The sequence below is a fragment of the Thamnophis elegans genome, chromosome 11, assembly GCF_009769535.1.
Source record: "Thamnophis elegans isolate rThaEle1 chromosome 11, rThaEle1.pri, whole genome shotgun sequence".
Lineage (NCBI taxonomy): Eukaryota > Metazoa > Chordata > Lepidosauria > Squamata > Colubridae > Thamnophis > Thamnophis elegans.
In genome coordinates this window covers 45,384,050-45,403,233 of record NC_045551.1, presented here as the reverse complement: position 1 = coordinate 45,403,233, position 19,184 = coordinate 45,384,050, and the positions used below count along the sequence as shown (strand labels likewise).

General features: G+C 36.3%; 1 protein-coding gene across 1 annotated transcript in view; it reads left to right on the top strand.

Annotated features, from left to right (window-relative positions):
* Nucleotides 1-19,184, top strand: part of FGF14 (fibroblast growth factor 14) — a 139,954-nt gene that overhangs the window by 22,403 nt on the left and 98,367 nt on the right. The window contains 2 exon segments of the mRNA XM_032226722.1: nt 10,354-10,464; nt 13,461-13,564. Of these exon segments, the coding sequence (XP_032082613.1) occupies nt 10,354-10,464; nt 13,461-13,564 (215 nt within the window).

Sequence of the window (19,184 nt, the reverse complement as noted above, 5' to 3'; positions counted from 1 at the left end):
CTGACGTACCTCATTCACATATCCGTACAATAAAGTTCACAGAAGGACATTCACATTCATTGCCACTTCTTTCTACATGCAGTTCTTACAGGAAACTTCATACTATCTCCCAACTTTCTAATAGCCAAGATTAATTAATTAGGGGAGCCCATGCTATTAATGGAACCTGATATAGGCAAGTTTGGAGACTATGATGTGTGAGATATGTCAACTTTTGTATTTTGTATTTATTGTGTTTGTTTATTTATTTATTGTACTTTACATTGGTGTAGAGTTATAGGCTTAAGTATAAGTATAATCTTTACTTAAATACAACAAAATTGGTTATATTGGTCACTGGTGCAAAATTATAACAGAAAGGAAAAAAAAGAAGAAAAAAAACTAGTCTGTGAATGGAATGATTGTGGTTGTGTGAATGTGTAGAATGTGTAGCCAAATAGTTTTTTTCAAATAAAATAATATAAATAAATATTCACAATTCTTAAAATATTTCCATCCATTTCCCTATTATTAGTAGAACTGGGATTTTTGAGGGACTTCTTCATTGCCCATCCGACCAGATGCCAAAGAATGGATGTGTTATGGGTTCCGTCATCCAGGAAGCTGGCCCTAGATGGGGGGCTGTTCTGACCCCCCCTTGACGGCTTGTTAACAAACGCAGGAGAAGAAAGATGGGTAGAGAGAGCGGGAGAGAGGATGGGAGGGAGGGTGAGAAGGAAGGGAGGGAGTGGACTGGGAGACAGGAGTGGTAGAGGGGGAGGGGAAGTAGGGTAGAGGGGAATGATGGAGGGAAGATAGAAAGTTGGAGGGGGGCAGAAGAAAGAGGTGTATGGAGAGTGGAAGAGGTATATTGGGTTTCTATTTTGGGGAGTATTGTTGACAAGAGGAATTGCTGTGATTATTGTTTAATGTTGTATGGCCCCGGCTATGCACAGTATATAAGTGAGTGTATGAAAATGAAAAATGGAAAATAAAAACATTTTAATACGAAACAAACGCAGGCAGACAAACTTAAAAGGACTTCTGTCTTTATCAGTTTTCAGTTCAAACTGGCTTCGAGCCCAGACAATAACATAAGCACAAAACTCCGATAAGAATTCAAAACAAAAGCTCTTACAAACAATATGCACTTCTTCCGAAGTCTTCACGGATCAGTTTACAAGAAACAGCAAAGCACTTGTCCAAGTGTAACAGGCATAAATCACGATTAGTAATCAAACAATATTTTACCAAACACGGAACACACGAAGGAACGTTGACTCCAGCATCTCTCCTTTTATCGCCAAACCTCCTCCCACAAGCCCCAGCTGCATACTGAATTTTGTATCCCGAAAAAACTCTCAGCAGAACTGCTGAATCACCACACTGAATTTTGTATCCCGAAAAAACTCTCAGCAGAATTGCTGAGTCACAACAGGGGGCCATTTTGGCTGAGGCGCCTGCATTGTGAAATCTTCTCTCCCCCCCCCACCCCCAGGAGATGAGATTGACCTCATCACTCCTGAGCTTTTGGGGGACCCCAGGGGATGGGTGAATTTGTGAGGTGGTACTGTTACCATTGATGTCCCTTTATTTTTTTTTCTTTTCTTGTTTACTTTTGCTTTTATAGTTTTGATATTTTTAATAATTATTTGAAATGGTTTTATTAACAATTGCTTTATATTTATTGTTTTATTGATCATTATACTGCTCAGAGACATTTTCTGTAAAATGGGCAGCCACATTTTTTTTATAAATAAAATAAATTAATTAGTAAACATTCCACCAAAGTACATTGTTCCACCTACTTGCTTATATTTATTTTTCCATCAACATACAATTTGCAATAATTTTCACTATGAAACACTACTATATCTTTGATATAATCTCTTTCCAGATTTATATTTTTATTGCACATACAATTTGCCTGACATTCATTGCAAATCATTTGGTTTTCTTCTGCTAATAATGTAACGCAGTTTACGTGCCAAAATATACAGAGATTCACAGCTCCAGGCAATACATCTCTACTATTACTGCAAACATCCTCTTTACATTTATTCATAGATATATTAAATAGTGAAGGAGACATATTCTTTTACACTATGTGGAACGACAAACCATTCACTGAAGCATTCCAGTTTTGTAGTCATCCTTGTTGCTTTTTCCTTCATAAAGGAAAGTGAAAGCTTTCTTTTAATCATCAGACAACGGTGTAGTCTTTGCATGCACATTAAACAAATTGCACAGCCACTTCATAAGTAAATCTATATTTTAACATTTCATCAGTTTTTTATCTACCCTTGCAGCCTTACAATTTTTCCAATATTTGTGGACATTACTGATTCTAATTTTCATCATTTTTCTAAGTCCGTTCCATTCAGTTCCACTCTATGGAATGATATCACTATCATTTTCATAGAAAACTCTAAAATACTCCTTCCAACATTATCTTGCTTTATTTTCATAGAAATAATTTCATTACTTTTTTTATTCCATTCCCTTGGTTCTGGGCCCCTTTCACTCATTTCCAAAATAATTATCTGAAATTAACACCACTACATTTTTTATGCTTCAACATTTCTTTATTTCCTTTAATCACATTGTTAGTAGTTATCTTTTCCCTCCTCTATATAAACACTATATATTTCTCTCATCCTCATATTTGAACCAATTATTTTCTCTCTTTTTCATAAGCAGTTTCTTTCCTCAATCCATCAAGTATCCATTATTCAACTTTGGATCTTTTGATGGCACTCTATAATGTAATTATTTTCATTCCTTTCCAGTTTCCACTGTTGCCAAGGTACCATCAAATAGAAGCTCCATGCATTTACTGATACAAACTCATGTATATTCCAATATTCAAAATATTTAAATATGTTTCTATAAATGCCCTTTATTTTAAAACAAACATGGTAAGCCAGTTGTACATATGCTGGATTATGAATCGAATGCCCAGAACATTAGGAAGCCAGAATATTTGTTATTGGGCTAAATGCTAATTCTATACAAAATAGTAATTGAATGTTATGCATATTCATAAATTCAGGTATGTGATTTTACATATTTATAAATGTATTTATTCATAAATGCAAGTCAAATTTTATTTTGTAGACTTAACCATTACATGTGAGTTTTAAAAGGTGACAGTAACACTGAGGCATTACTATTATTATATATCATTTTAGTTTGGATGATTCTAAATCAGGGATGTGAAACTCAAGGCCAGGGGCCAGATCCGGCCCATGGGATGTTCAGATCTGATCCTTGGGGCCGCCCTGGAAACCGTGAACAACTGACCTGCGGTGCACCTGCCAGTGAAAACGGAGCTTCATTTTCACTGGCAGAGGGCTGCAGGAGGCTGTTGCAGCCAAAAATGGAGGTTGGGAGCTGGTTTTTGCTGGCAGAGAACTCAGGCCACCACAGGTGCCCCCGACACAAGTGACGTCGAGCTAGCCATGCCCACCCTGGCCACACACACACTGCCTCCCCCCCCCCCAAGGTCAAACACAACCCTGATGAAATCGAGTTTGACAACCCTGCTCTAGATGATATACAGTTAGAATGACAATATGTAATATATTGATACACCGTATAAATGTAAATAATACATTAAATATAATAATTTTACATAGAAGTAAAATAAATTCAGTTCTTGACTTTTAAACTTGTATTCATCTTAAAACTAATGGCACCAGCTTTGAGAGGGAGGTTGAATCAATTCCTGTTGTTTTGTTGATGGGACCTCAATATGAGTTCTATAGTATTTTCTATAAATCCCAGGAATATTTCATTGCTCTTTGATTCTGAAGGGTGTGCTTCCAATTAATCCAGTAACTTTAAATAAAGCTTTTTTTAAAAAAGCGGGTTCACATCATCCTTAGGAGTAGCAGTAATTTGGTAAAGTCTACACCACTCTATTTTTTTGTGCCAGGTTTCTTGAAAGAAACTCTCTTACTACTTAATTGTAAGAACTAGCAGCCTATTTTCCTCTCTGACTACAGATGTATGGATGTATTATTCACAGGAAGCTTGGAAATTAACTTTTTATCTCTGCTTTAAAAAAAATCAACAAGTCAACCTTTAATCTAGGAAACACTTGTGAATATCATGGTTGGTGGTTAATAGAAGAGTAATTTATTCAGAGTATTTAAGAATTGATCTCTGATGAAAACACTGTTTTGTCTCTTTGCAAGACAAAATTATAATGAATGTCAATGGTTCTTGAAGAATATTCATTTCTTTTTTTAATTGCATAAACGGATACAAACAATATCAGGATTCTGATAAACTGGTTGGAGGTTATAAGTAGAAACTTGAAGTGTCTTAGAAAGTCCCATCATTATGATTCCTAAAAAAAATATACCATATTTTTCAGAGTATAAGATGCACTGGAGTATAAGACGCACCAAGATTTTGAAGAGGCAAATTAAAAAAAAAGTTTTTGCACTCTGCAGACCTCCCAAAAATAGCCAGTTTTTTTGTGAAAACAGGCCCATTTTTTGTCAAAAAAGGGGGGCATGCATAGCCTTTAGGAAGCTTGTAGAGTGTTCCTGGGGGCTGAGGGAGGGGGCAGAAATAAGCAAAACCAGCCTATTTTTCACTAATTTCTGCCCTCCCCAGCACCAGTAGCACTCTGGAAGCCTCCTAAAGGCTATGCACATTTTTGCAAAGGGGAGGGGGGTTGGGGAGGCAAAAAAATGCGGTATTCAGTGTATAAGATGCACCCAATTTTTCTGTGTGCTTCTTATACACCTCTTTTTTGAAGGAAAAAGGTGCATCTTATACTCCGAAAAATATGGCACTCATTTTTAGGAATTCAGTGGAATCTTTGTTTTAGATCCAAAAGACCAGATGCCTTTTGTGGGTCACTCTAGATTTCAACGTGTCAGACAAAAAGATTTAGCAGCAAGGAAGCAGAAGCTTGTTGAGCTGCAGACCTTGGGATAAACTTAGCAACAATAAATTCTGCAATCTCTATGGGAAAAAAGTGAAAAATGTAAGTGCAAACTTAAAACATTTCTTCTTCATGATAACACAATTGTTCAGGTAGAAGAGAAAATATGTAGCTTAGGAGAGAACTGTGGAATCATTGGTACTGTATGAGCTTCATTTGAGCAATTGTTATCATGAAAAGAATAAATATTTCATTCATTGATTCATTCATTTTAGTTTTATCCCACCTTTTATATTTATAACTCAAGGCAGCAAACATTCCTAATACTCTTTTCTATTTTCCCCAACAACTCTATGTAAAAAGGTATGTTACTGAACTGAAATTACTTAACCTGTTTGTAGATGTAAAAATATAACACAATATTTGTTGAATTTGGCCATTCAACATTGTGTTATTTATAGGAATAGCAGAAGGAAATGAAGGATGGGTATGCATTGCCAAAATACCATGTACAATAGACTAGGAAAGAGTTTTAGTTTGGCACACACCACACCTTAGAAATAAATACTGACCCTAGTTGTTGTATAATTATTGTGAAGGATATATATTATAAACAGCTGGCTAAACAATTTGGAAGATAGATGGATTATTATTTTTTTGCCAGAACATTGGCTGTGTTGGGTTTTTTTTCCATTTCTGTATGGCAGTTCTATTTCAGTCTGTCAATACATGCAAATGTTAAATGATATGCAGGTAATCAAGTGGTTCATTTCCATATTTTGTGCAATTCACACATTAACAAGAAGAAGAGCCACACACAGTGTATGCTTTCTGACTATGCTAACAGCATTTTGAAGTGATGGTTTTGCATATCTAACCAGAAGGAATATATCACTTCATCTCATGTACTCTTATACATTCTGGCAATGAAAAAATGAAGTTAATAGTAAGTTAAGAAACCCTGCCACTCTCTATTATGGAAGATGCTCCCTGTATATAACAATACAAAATTGGCTGTTTTTTCAGAATGTTGTACTTAGATTTACAAATTAAGCTGCTGTCTACAACTACATTGCCCCTTCTGAATTCTTCATGGATGATCTAGGACAGTGGTTCTCAACATTTTCTTCACTGCAGATCCTCTTTAAATACCTTTTGTGGCCATGAGCCATGGCTATGGACCACCAAGACTTAACATAAGAAATAATAACATTTCGTTAACCTTTTCGTCACCACGCACATGCACCCATAACACAATGCATGTGTGACCCTCCAGTGCATCCCCATGCATGTGTGCATGACCCCCTGTGCTTCCCCATCCCCACACATGCATGCATGGCCCCACACGTGCCCCATCCCTGTGCATGCTCATATAATCCCTGTGGCCACCCTACAGAATATTTTGTATTTCTTGATCAGAAAAAAATACTACAGACAGTTCCATTGGGGTTGACATTATACGTTATCCCTGTACGGGCTGGTACAATAAGTAAGTGCATACATTTTTGTAAACACTATTTGTGAACATGTTTTTAACTCACACAACATAAAAACTAGCTATCGGTTCTACTAACCTATTCTACTCAATAAGTATCCTTTTTAAATAGTAGTTTTCTTGTAAAATGTATATTACAAAAATATATACCAAATATTAAATAAACTACCAAAGTCATGGAACCATACCTCTTCTGTATAATTTTGTGTTTACTAAGATATTTGCTTGTTTAATAATAAAGTCAAAATTTTCTCCCAATTTTTAGATTTGAAATATTCCTTCTATTTCATGGAGTTTCTGACTCTCATACATAGAGAAACATACCCAGTCACACACACTGCTGTGATATGTATATTGTAAAGCAGGAGGGCCAAACTGGCAGCCCATTGGCCAGATGCATCATGGGCCAGCCACGCCCACCCCAGCTCCATGAAGGGGAAAACCATCATGATATGTCACGTGATGGCAACGTGACGCAGCCAGTTTGATGCCTGAGTTGTAGAGAGGTACAGAGACAGTTGGGGGAAAAAAGCTTTCAAGATTCTGATATATCAGCCTGTATCAATAGAGTTATAGAATTACTTTGGTGTCTGTTTCCTAACCTGGTCTACCTTGGATGCCTAGGATATATCAAGCATGGGGAAATGCACATTGTATGGCCAATGGGAAGAGCCATAAACTTATTTCCATAGTACACACTTTATCATATCTTTGTTAAATATTCAAAATAGTTAGAAGAGTTTAAAAATAAAATATTGTTCAATTAGTAGTAAAAAGTAAAATATTTGAAAACAGAATTATTTTTTTGTTTCAGGCCAAAACAAATACCTTTTATTTCCTTATGCCAGTCTATATCCAATAAGATCGACTTGCAATCTTGTCAAAGATTAATTTATAAAATAGTCTAGGATCACTAAGTTAAATTAGTTTGGAAAGTCATCATTTACAGTCTTGATTGCTTGGAAATGATGGGACACAGTGGAATTACACTGAATTTTGCTAAATCTTGTTTATAACATTTGGAGAAAAGTAGAATCTTGTTAAGCTTACCATCAAAGAAACATATTTTGTGAATTAATTTTAGCCATTACAATTTAAAGGTAATATTATTTTTGATAGAAAGATTAGCATATGTTTTGCATGCAAAAGTGATGGGTACATTTTCTGGCATCTACAGGAATTGTTAGGAAACATTCTGATGTCTCTAATCTTAGAAAAAGTTATCAGTCAGTATTGAATTAAATGATCCAAATGGACTAATAGTCTGTTATGATAAGACTAATTCATTTGTAACAGAGTAATTATTGTGTCATATGAGCAAGACTATGATAGAATTTGAACCAAATTCTATAGAATATAAATCCGGCACTTTAGCTGGTAGGTCCTTTTAATAGCTACTTAACTATTTTGAGCAAATCTGTATCGTAAAAGCATTGTATTTTCAAGCGGAAACCAAGGACTGATTCAAATATGATGTGTGAACTTTTACTATCACAACAAAGCTTTTCCTGCTGACTACATAATATATACCACAATTATTCTAAAGTCCTAGCTTCTTCCCTGCTAGTTATGCACAAACTGTCAATTTTTAAAGTAAACTTTTTAACCTGTAAGCTGCTTTGGCGCCCGAGTGGGATAATTGGTAATTTATTGTATTCATAATTGCATTCTTGATTGTGGGAGTTACTTTAAAATCTAGAGTTTACCAGAGCAGGAATGCCAGTTAGCAATAGCAGTAGCGCTTAGATTTATATACTACTTCACAGTGCTTTATAGCCCTAAGTGGTTTACAAAGTCAGCATGTTGCCCCCAACAATCTGGGTCTTCATTTTGACCCAGATTGTTGACACAGATTGCCCCCAACAATCTGGGTTAACAATCTGGGACTTCAGAAGGATGGAAAGCAGAATCAATCTTGAGCCAGTGAGACTTGAACTTCCGAACTGCTGGCAGTTGGCAGTCAGCAGAATTATCCTGCAATACTGCATTCTAACCATTGCACTAGCACGGCTCTTAGATCAACAAGCAATTGCAACTTAGCAGTAAGCCTGAGTGGTCCAAGCACTGAAGATCCATTAAATTCAGAGAACATTTTGGGGAAAAACCCACCAGATTAAAGTACACTTGGTATTGCATTCTGACTTCATTCTAATACAAAAGACAGTTATCAAATTGTGATGTCAAGTGTCTGTTAAGTTTAAGCTTCGTGAAGTTTATCTTAATGGTGTTTTAAATATATGTGTAGGTTTAATTTATTGTTAACCTTTTTCGACACTGATTTTGATGGAAATGGGAGATGGAATCATTTAATATTTAATGTTCTTTAGTAAAACTGTGTTCATTATTAACTAATCAACTTACCCAATGGTACTTTTGTTAACAAATTAACACTTAACTGGCCATGTTTGGCCTTGAAAAACTAAGCCAGATTTAATTGGTACTTCAATGGGAAACACCAATAAATAACAGGCTGTAGACTAGAAAGAAAGGCAGACTATTTCTGTATTACTATTAATAAATTGACATGTGTTGTTCATGAAAAGGTCAGAAATCCAACTTGACTCAAATGAGACCACATTTTCACATAAATAATGGAAACTAGGGAAAGAAAATTGTATTTTTGTTCAGTAATTGCACGATCTTAATTATTAGCATTTTCAACTTATACTAACCCTTCTAGTACATTGTAATATTCTACTGTTTAATTTTTAGAATTACTTAAAGAAGGTTCCAGATCAAGAGTAGGAACTTGAAAAAAGTTATCTATAGGAAAAAATGAATGGATGCATTGCATTTAGTTTAATTTTGTTGCAAGAGTTTAAAAACATATATGATGTACTGCTGTGCATTTCCTACAAATAACAGGATTTGAACAAGAACTGATGAGCTATACCAGGTTCTATTAAGTATGAGAATTAATTTTGTACTAGGAAATAGAGATGAGTAAATAGGTAAACGGCCTATGTTTTTAAAAAAGCAACTTTTCTATTTTAAGATTCCCCCCAACTGTTTTTTTATATTTCTATTTCATAAGAGTCTCTTTTATTGCTAAGTATGTTTCCCAGTGTTAGACTTTGCCATATCTCATGAAGCAAAGATCCAGCCAATGAGTTCTGTGTACTTTCAGTGTTTTATAAGTAAACATTTTTGCCCAAATGTAGCTAATTTACTTTCGATTCTGTTGGGCATCAGAATAAGATATTACTATGATGTTTTTTTCTGTACAGAAATGAACCAAGTGTGCAAAAACCTTCATAGTGCCCTTCAACATAAAAAACATCTCATAATAGGATAAAAAAATGTTCATGAAATTATTGTAATTTTTCATCTGAAGCCATAGACAATTCACAGTGTATTAGTAATCAGCTGATAGAAGATTGGGGTACTGAACAAACTGTAGTGGGATTTTTTTTAAATGGCCAAATCTTTCATGATAAAACACTGTTTTTCCCATTTCATTGCTATTATCTTGGAGCTAAAATTGCATTAGCTATTAGATGATATTAGCTGAAAAGCAGGCCTTAAGAATAGCCATGTATAGAGATGAAAGAAGACTTGTCAGATGGTCAGCTCTATAAATTAGGCAGATAAATAAATAATGAAACTTGCTGGAAATATTCAGGAAGCATCACCTAGGCAAAAGAGGTGAAATGTTTTTAAGTTCAGATAACAAGATAACATTCAGAAGCAGCTCAGGCAGATACCTCTCTAAGTTGTTGATGTATAAAAATGCTGATGTCGATCTCACCCTATTCCTAAGAGGTCTGTAAGGGTCGTGCATAAGGAACAGCATAATGAGACTTGCAAATTTATAGCCAACCTCAATAAAAGTAGTTTTAGTCTTCCTGGGGAGTTGATTTCCTGGTCAGGTATACCAAATGGGGATGACACCTGATTCTAATGTACTTCATTTCTGAAAGAAAGATATAGATATATCTTAGGTATTGTGACTAGTGACAATATATGTTTGTCTTTTCAGATCCCCAGCTCAAGGGCATAGTGACCAGGTTATATTGCAGGCAAGGCTACTACTTGCAAATGCACCCAGATGGAAGTCTCGATGGAACCAAGGATGACAGCACTAATTCTAGTAAGTGCTCTACGAAACTATTCATTACCTTTACACACACAAAATGTAGAGAGAACCATTCCAAAATGAATATCCATCATTTGTATCAGTGGTGGGATCCTCGCAGTTTAACAACTGCTTCGGTGATTGCGCGATGTACATGTGCATGCTTCATGCATTCTTGCACCTGATGCGTGCTGTACGCACAGTTTGAAGAAATCTTCACTTCCGGGTTTCTTCGGAGGAATAACACAGTTGATTCGTGTGGCAATCTGTTCCGCCGCACGAATCAGCTGAGAAAATAAAGGTAGGAAAATAGCACAGGTGGGCCCATCTGATCATCGGGATGAACCAGTTTGCTCCCAGTTGATCGTCGGAGCTACCAGTTCACCTGAACCAGTAGAATCCCACCCCTGATTAGTATGCCTTCAAATGGGTCCTGATTTTTTGTGGTTCCTGATATGTCATTTTTTAAATCATGTCTCTGTTTCATGTCTGCTGATGTTCTCAGAAAATGAGGAGCCCTCCTACCTCACTGCAATCCTTTAGTAAGGCTAGTGCAAGGCTGTCAAACTCGTGGCCCATGGGCTGGATGTGTCACTGGCAAAGGGGAAAAAAGTCCCGATATATCACATGACGATGGACAGCTCTATTCCTATCTCCCAAAAACTGGAGAAATCCTGTAAAAAAACACTCCAGAAAACATCCCCTCAGTTTGAATTCTTTAAATACTGCTTTCTTAATCAGCAGTCTTTACTAAAATCTAATTAAGGGAGATTTTGTTACAGTGGTATGAAATCACTGAAAGAAAAATTACTACCTAAAATTACTACCATGGATAGAATGATCACATTACACTATCAACATTTCAGAAGATCAGAATTGGAAGGAGATCTTGGAGATCTTCTAGTCAACTCCCTACTCAAGCAGGAAACCCTATACAATTTCAGACAACTATTTTGATTCCATGTCTATAAAGTACATTTTCTCCTTATTTCTAAGGTTTGTTTTAGGTCCCCTTTCTCAGCTTTTTCTCATGCTTAATATATTTGTGAATATAGTATTTCTGAATATTAGGATTGATATCCACATTTAAATGTAGCACTTTTGGCATAGATACATTTATTTATTTATGGGTTTATGTACCCATTCAACTTGTAAAAATGCAACTCTGAGCGACATACAGTAATAAAAACAATACAATATTCTCAGCAATGAAGCAACACAGAATCATCAAAGACAAGGAATGCAAAGTCAGGGTACATCACTATATCCTCCATCTCTCAATTTATCTAACATCTTGGCCCAAAGCCCAAGGGAACAGCCAGGCCTTCAAAGGCTATCAGGGTCAGGATCAAATTTTTAAGGGGAGGTATTTCCACAGGACAGGAGTCACAAAAAAAAGGTACCCCCTTTCCTAAATCTCTCCTGATGGAATTAACTCAAGAAGAGGCTTGGCAGGATGCCTACTCTGCTGGAGCATATAGAATGGCAGAAAGATCTAGAGACAGATAGACTTGTTTGTGAGCCATGGAGGGCTTTATAGGTAACAACTGACAACTTGAATTGGATTTGAATTGGATTTGGAGGTCTACTGTGAGCCACTAAGTAGAGGTATCAGATGGCTTGCCATGATGGAGAAATTATTTTGTTTATGTGATGAATGGCTGTATCACATTGTGTGTTTGCTGCATTATTTCCATACATGAAGCTAAAAGTAATTGAACCAGAATATGACCAGAATACAAATGTATTTAAAGATAACTTAAAGCTTTCTGCACTAGTCTAAGTGTATTTAGTCTAAGAGTACTGAACTTTGTTGTTTTATTGTTCTCTTATAATATACTAGCTGATAACCCGGCGTTGCCCGGGTATTTATTTATAGGGGGAAAATGTCTGGACCAAACATAATTTCTAATATTGGATTTTTCTCCTTACCAGAGGGAGCCCCCTTGTGGAGTAGTGTGAAACCGTTACCATGGCAACTCCACTGTGCTGTACAGTAGAAGCCATTTTATGACAGTACAATAGAAACCATTTTAAGGCACAAAGGGCTGTATCATAACAGAACACACACCCTGAGGGTTGTTAGGGGTGTCTTACCCTCACAGTATTTTTTTTCCAGAGCGTAATCTGTTTACCAAGTTTGGTTGAAATTGCTTGAGGCGTTCCAGAGTTATGCTGGAACACACACACGCGCGCGCACACACACACACACACACAGAGAGAGAGAGAGAGAGAGAGAGAGAGAGAGAGAGAGTTTATATGGATTCAGAGTCAAAATTTGACCTGGGTTTGCACAATAAGTTAATGTACTGTAAATGGCTATGGTGTAGTTCAGTGAATGTGTGAACCTCATGACCATGGAGTAAGCCATGGCTTAGTGCAGTGATGGCTAACCTTTTTGTCCTCCCATGCTAAAAGCATGTGTGCGCAACACACAAACATCGTGCTCCTCTCCACATGCACGCATGACTCCCTGTGCCTAGCAGGCCTCCCTGAAGCCTCCTGGGACCAAAAACAGGTGTGGGGGTGTGCGCACTACCCCCTCTGCCCAACCCTTGCCCCATACATGCATGCGTGACCCCTACACTCCACACACATTTGCGTGCATCTCCCACATGGGCCCCACTCACCACACATGTGCAGTAGAGAGCAAAAATCAATTGGTTGGCAGGAGGTACATGTGCATGCATGATGCAGCTGAGCTGGGGCGATTGCTCACGTGCCTCCAGAGCGGGCTCCATGTACCACCTGTGGCATGCATGCTACCGGTTCACCATCACAGGGGAAGGATGGTGGTCTTCACATTAAGTTCAGAAGAGTGGCCTCCAGTTGGTGTTGCAGGTTTTATGAACACTGCTCCCATTACTGTAAATGGAATTTCAGTTTTTATCTATTTTATCTATCATGATAAATCGTGTATATAAAATGCTATAAGCTATGCTTATTATGTCAGCAATATTATTCCATTCATGTCTTTGCTTCCCTGTGATAGATCTTCTCTATTTTTACAGCATTGTTCAACCTCATACCAGTGGGACTTCGAGTTGTTGCTATCCAGGGTGTAAAAACAGGCTTGTATATAGCCCTAAATGGAGAAGGATTCCTTTATACATCAGTAAGTAGTGAATCATAGTTGTTATTTATAAAGTAAATCCAATTCGGTCATAGAAAATTGTCTTGGGATTCTTACAGGAAAGAGAAAATAATTTCAAATGATGCATTTTTTTATTTTAAAAGTTTGATATTTTATTATTCTGCTTTATTATTTTAATCAGGTAAAAATGGAAGGTCATGACTACGATAAGAAAATCTATTTTTATACAGAGGAGGCAAATTAAGGCAAACTAAACTATATTGGAATAACATTGTTTTCAGTGGAAGAGATACAGTATATTCACATGATTATTTCTTCTACTGAAATCAATAGGAGTCTAATCTATCTCAGTACATAGGATGATTTCAATATTTTCAGCAGAATAAATGATTAATAATTGCATAGTTTTCAGTTTGGAAATATGGTGAAAGAGTAATTTTTAAATACAAAACACGCAGACTATTTAATGTGATTTATTACTTTGGTATGCCTATTAGATGTATATTGTATGCTATATCTTCTCCTCTTTGAAACAAAATATGAGGTTTTATTTATTTTATTGACTAGTAACTGTATACCCCACCTTTCTGTTTATATCAAGACTACTTACAATAATTTCAAAAGAAGTATATGATTAATACAATTGAGATCATTCAAATCAGTATCATTCAAATCAATTAACAGTTTGAAGTTCATAGGCCATAAATATGTTTTTTTTAATCCTGGGAGAGTGGGGAATGACTTCCATAACTAAGAAGCAATAGAAGAGAGGGTTTTCTTCCATATATTATTAGATAGATAAGGATGGGGCCATTTTGTTCTGAGGTCATCGTTGAAGTGCAAGACTTACAGTCTTTTAAAAGTCAACACCAGTACCTTAAATTAAACAGCAAATAACTGGTGATAGAGATCTTTCATTGTATCATATTCTCTGTTCCTCACATCATTTGGCAGCTTTACCATTGTAGTTGCCATGTTAGAGCATTGTAGGATAATCCTGATATCAAGATATTGTAATCAAGGCATGGATAATTAACATTAAATCTGATTGGCTCAGAAAGGTCACAGTTGGCACATTAGCCATACGTATGCAAATACACTCATCATTACTAGCAAATCTGATAACAGCTGAAGACCAAGGGGCACTCCTAAACTGCAAATCTGCTCTTTCCAGGGATGTGCAAGCCAATGCCAGGTATATTTCACCTCAACCTCCAAGTCTAGTTTTCTCTTACCTCTTCTTATTGGCATTTAATTTGAGTTTATTTTCATCCATCCCCATTATCAAAATTAATCAGTATGCAGAAGTACTAATTGCTGCTTTGGGGTCTGATGACAGAGAAGAGTAGAGCTAATCTCATCAGTCTTCTATTTGTAACCTACTCTAAAGTTCTTAGTAGTTTCATGTAGCAGTAGACAGGGCAAGACAGATCTCTGAAGCAATCAAGTTGTTGAATAGGGTTCCTCCAGCACACTTTCTGGGTATGTCTTGACAAAAATGATCAGAACCATTGCAAAACAATGCCTCCAAGACACAAACTTCACAGAGAGGTTTAGGAAAACTAATAGGGTTGCATCTTCAGCCCCAATTTCCTATCTAGATCAGATTGAGATGACCAAAGCAGGCTTCATATTACAAATATTTAACCTGATATCTGTGGACACCCCTGACAATGCTGAAATCAAAGACAAACTTGTTTAACAAGGGATATAGCATTGTGGTATTGGATTTCCACTAATGCTATGGAACTCTCTCCTTGTCTTCTTTGGCCAGGTTCTCTTATAGGCTGCCCAAATGCCAGAGAGAAAGCAGGAGAAAGACATTTCTATTCATCTTTTTCCATTGGGTCAGCAGAAATCAATGATACTGACTAGATTCTATCTTTAATTTCTGTTTAGTTATGCAGATAACAGTTCCACCTTGGTACTCAACTGCTTTGAAATTTATCAAATTTGATACTCAACTCATTTTGATGTGAAAATGTTGTCCCGGTACTTGTCATTTGTTTGATACTCGTTGTGCAAGCCAGAACTTGTTAATGTCAGCTGTCTCATGATTTTCCAGCCTAAACAAAGGCTCCTGCATTAGTCAGTTGGTTTGTTTGGTCCTCATTTTTTGTTCTTGTTGTGTCTCCCGGAACCAATTAACGATGAATACTGAGGTACAAGTGTATGTACATCTCTACCAATGAACTATAGCTGTTTAATTTTGAGATGAGGTTGCCTGTGGCCAATAATGAACATGGCAACGTATAATTGTTAATCTAATTAAAGTTGTATGCTCATGGGACTTTTCTGTTTAAGGGTTCCTACACTGTGCACACTGTAGATGCTTGTATATGATACGTATATGATATATGCTTATATCTCCTCTGTTTAACGATATAGACACAAACACCAGTTTTCAGTACTGCCTGCCATTTCCTAGCACATAATATATACTTTAAAGAATATAAGCTATTAGAAGAGATATTTAATAGTGCCTTATGTTTTCTACATGTCCTGCCTAAAAATATACAATGAGTTGCTACTGTAATAATTTTTTTTTATTTAAAGGAATGTTAAAAATAGTATGAAGCTCCTGTTAGCCTTCATATTCATTTGTTTGGCATAGATGAGGATGTTCCCAAAGTTAATTAGAAGGAAATGTTCTAATCACTTAATTCTCACCAGGGCAAAAATTAATCTTGTACAGCATCTCTGTATTATATACAGAAGCATGATATATGTGGTGTCTATATTTTTTGTGCAACACTATGTATGGCACAAAGGAAGTGAAACATAAAATATATATTATCTCAGTTGAAGGCATGAAATGTTAACTCACCATTGACGTCTTCGTTTCTTTCAATAGTATTTGCAGGTCTACATGTTGCATGTATGTTTGTATTCACCGTATTTTTGGAGTATAAGACACACTTTCACCCCCTAAAAGAGGGTGAAAATTTGGGTGTGTCATACATCGAATGTAGCCCCACCCACTCCCACCAGAGGCCAAAAACGTGAGGCATGGAGGCAGTGATGGACTGTGGCAATCCCTGCAGCCTGGAACAGCTGATTGGGGGTATTCCGGCAGTTCGATCCACCCGCCAATCAGCTGTGCTGAATTAGGCTGCAATAAGTACTGAAGTTGAACTGGCTGGTCAGAGTTTGCAGCAGCACTCACATTCAGAAAGCACACAGAAGTAAGCAGGATTCAAAATAATAATAATATACAATACAATACCAAAAGTAGGTTTTCCAAGGTAGCAGTAAATACAAGCAAAACACAAGCAGTTTCACTTTTAGTTCTCAGCTAAGCCAAGCTCCTTCCTGTCTCCTTGTTGCTTACACAGCAAATACTGTTTCAGAGTCCAAATTTGTTGCTATGCCTTTTCATTGGCTGACCTTGTTACCATGTGGTCCAAGTCATGAACTCTGTCACACACTGACAGGAAGCTAACCAGCTGTATACCATGGATGCTGGTAGGCAGAGGCAGAATTTTTTTTCTTCTTATTTTCCTCCCCAGAAACTCTGGAGCGTCTTATACTCCGAAAAATATGGTATATATACTATTCTCTTTGTATATACTTTTGGCATTTTTAAGATGGTTATCAATCTGACCTGCATTTCTTAGAAAGAATAGCTCAAATATACAGTAGTATCTCAGTAAGGTAAAGCCACTAAATAAATGCTAAAAAGATCCTTGCTTTCAAAAATTACATTATAAATATAAAAGTGTGTTGTGGCAAGACCAGTCAGATAAAACCTGTCAAAACAGAGTTGAACATTGAATTGACAGATTGAATACATGTTATAAACTAAGATTTGTTTTGCTATCAATTGGTGCCATTGTGGTTTCAAATAATATTGTTCTATGGATGTCACATTTGCTATTCAGAATCAAGTATGAAAGCATAGGTAGAATATCATATCCATTAGCAGCTGCTGTGTATTTTTGATGGTGTTGAACTAAAGCTGTAGCATAGAAGGTCATTTGTCAGGTTTGAAGGTCATCTGGAGTGAGGTTTCATCAATAATAAATATTTTCAAATGCTTTAAATAAGTAATGCACTTTTCAAGAGACTGCCTTCAAAGACTACCTGAAACTAGACAAATTCAAAATGCAGATGCCTGATTGTTGAATGGATAGTCCTAATTCAGCATTATCATATCCATCTTGTGGGGGTTATTTTGGCTATTGGGGGATTTTCAGGGCGGTCTCAAATTGTATGACAGCCTATCTGGCTCAGGTGCTTTATTCTTATGGATCTGCCTCCTCAAAGTAGATTCTCCATTCTTCTGCACCCCATAGGAAACACTCTTGGTAAATTCCCTCTCCCCAGCAACATAGAATCAGCAATATGGAGAAGATCTTTTTCTATATGCCAATGCGGGTGCCAAGCCTATGAAGTTGTGTACTCCATAGTGAAAATGGCACTCTCTTTAATAGCATTCTTAAAGCAGATGACATTTATCTTCTTCTTCTTCTTCTTATTCTTCTTCTTCTTCTTCTTCTTATTCTTCTTCTTCTTCTTCTTCTTCTTTCTTCTTCTTTCTTCCGTCTTCTTTCTTCTTCTTTCTTCTTCTTTCTTCTTCTTCTTGCCTCTGGACAATATGCTAACAGAACAGTGATCACTATTTTTCTTGGGAATTTAAGCTATGTTTTCAGCAATTACGGTTATCCTTTCATAGATATTTCCTTAACAGATTTCCCATGCTTTCAACAATGACAGAACATCTAATGTACTGCCTTCACTAGAAGAGTTGGGATATATTCAGAGAAGTATCTGCCTTGAAAATAGCTCATGCTGAACTGTATTGCACAGTCAAACGCAGGAAATGTTTTATGACATTACATCATAAATTGTGTTATGATAATCTCTATATCATGAAGAGTTCTATAAAGTTTGTCAAATTTCAATTTCATGGGAGTCACGGGTTCCAAATTTTGGACTCATTCTATAAGTTATCCCATTTGAGGTATCTTGGTTCAAAAATTGTTGCCATATGATACACCATTTCATCTAGTTAAAAGTTACGGGAACAGGAGTTTTGTAGTATTGGAGTATCATTTTTGTGAGCTTTCTAGAGTCTGATGAAATGGATAGAACATAATTAATGTAAAACAAATAGAATAGAATAGAATTCTTTATTGGCCAAGTGTGATGGGACATACAAGGAATTTGTCTTTGGTGCATAAATAGCTTATACACACACACACACACACAAACACACATATCAGATAAATATTCTGGATCTTCAGAAATTAAATACTTTGAGCCATAATTCATAAAAGAACAGTAATGATTGAAATGTGCCATAAATCTTCATGGATCATATTACAGTCTTTTTGTATAATATCATTATGATGCATTTTACAAAATTTCCTTCATCATTTATTTTGCTACAGATAGATGTTTCTGTATAACCAAATGAAAATGAAAATGAAAAAAGAAGAGCATCATATGAAAGTTCAAGGCATGAAACATTTGTGATTGTTGCTTAAGTCCTAAAAACATTGTTAGCTCAGAATCTTGATCTTCACATTAATGAGCATATTTGCTTTTTTAATCTGTGTACAGTTTAAAGGAAATATTCTGAAAGAGAACTGTCTTTTATTGTTCACAAATGATTTCCCATTTACTCCTCAGGGGTGGA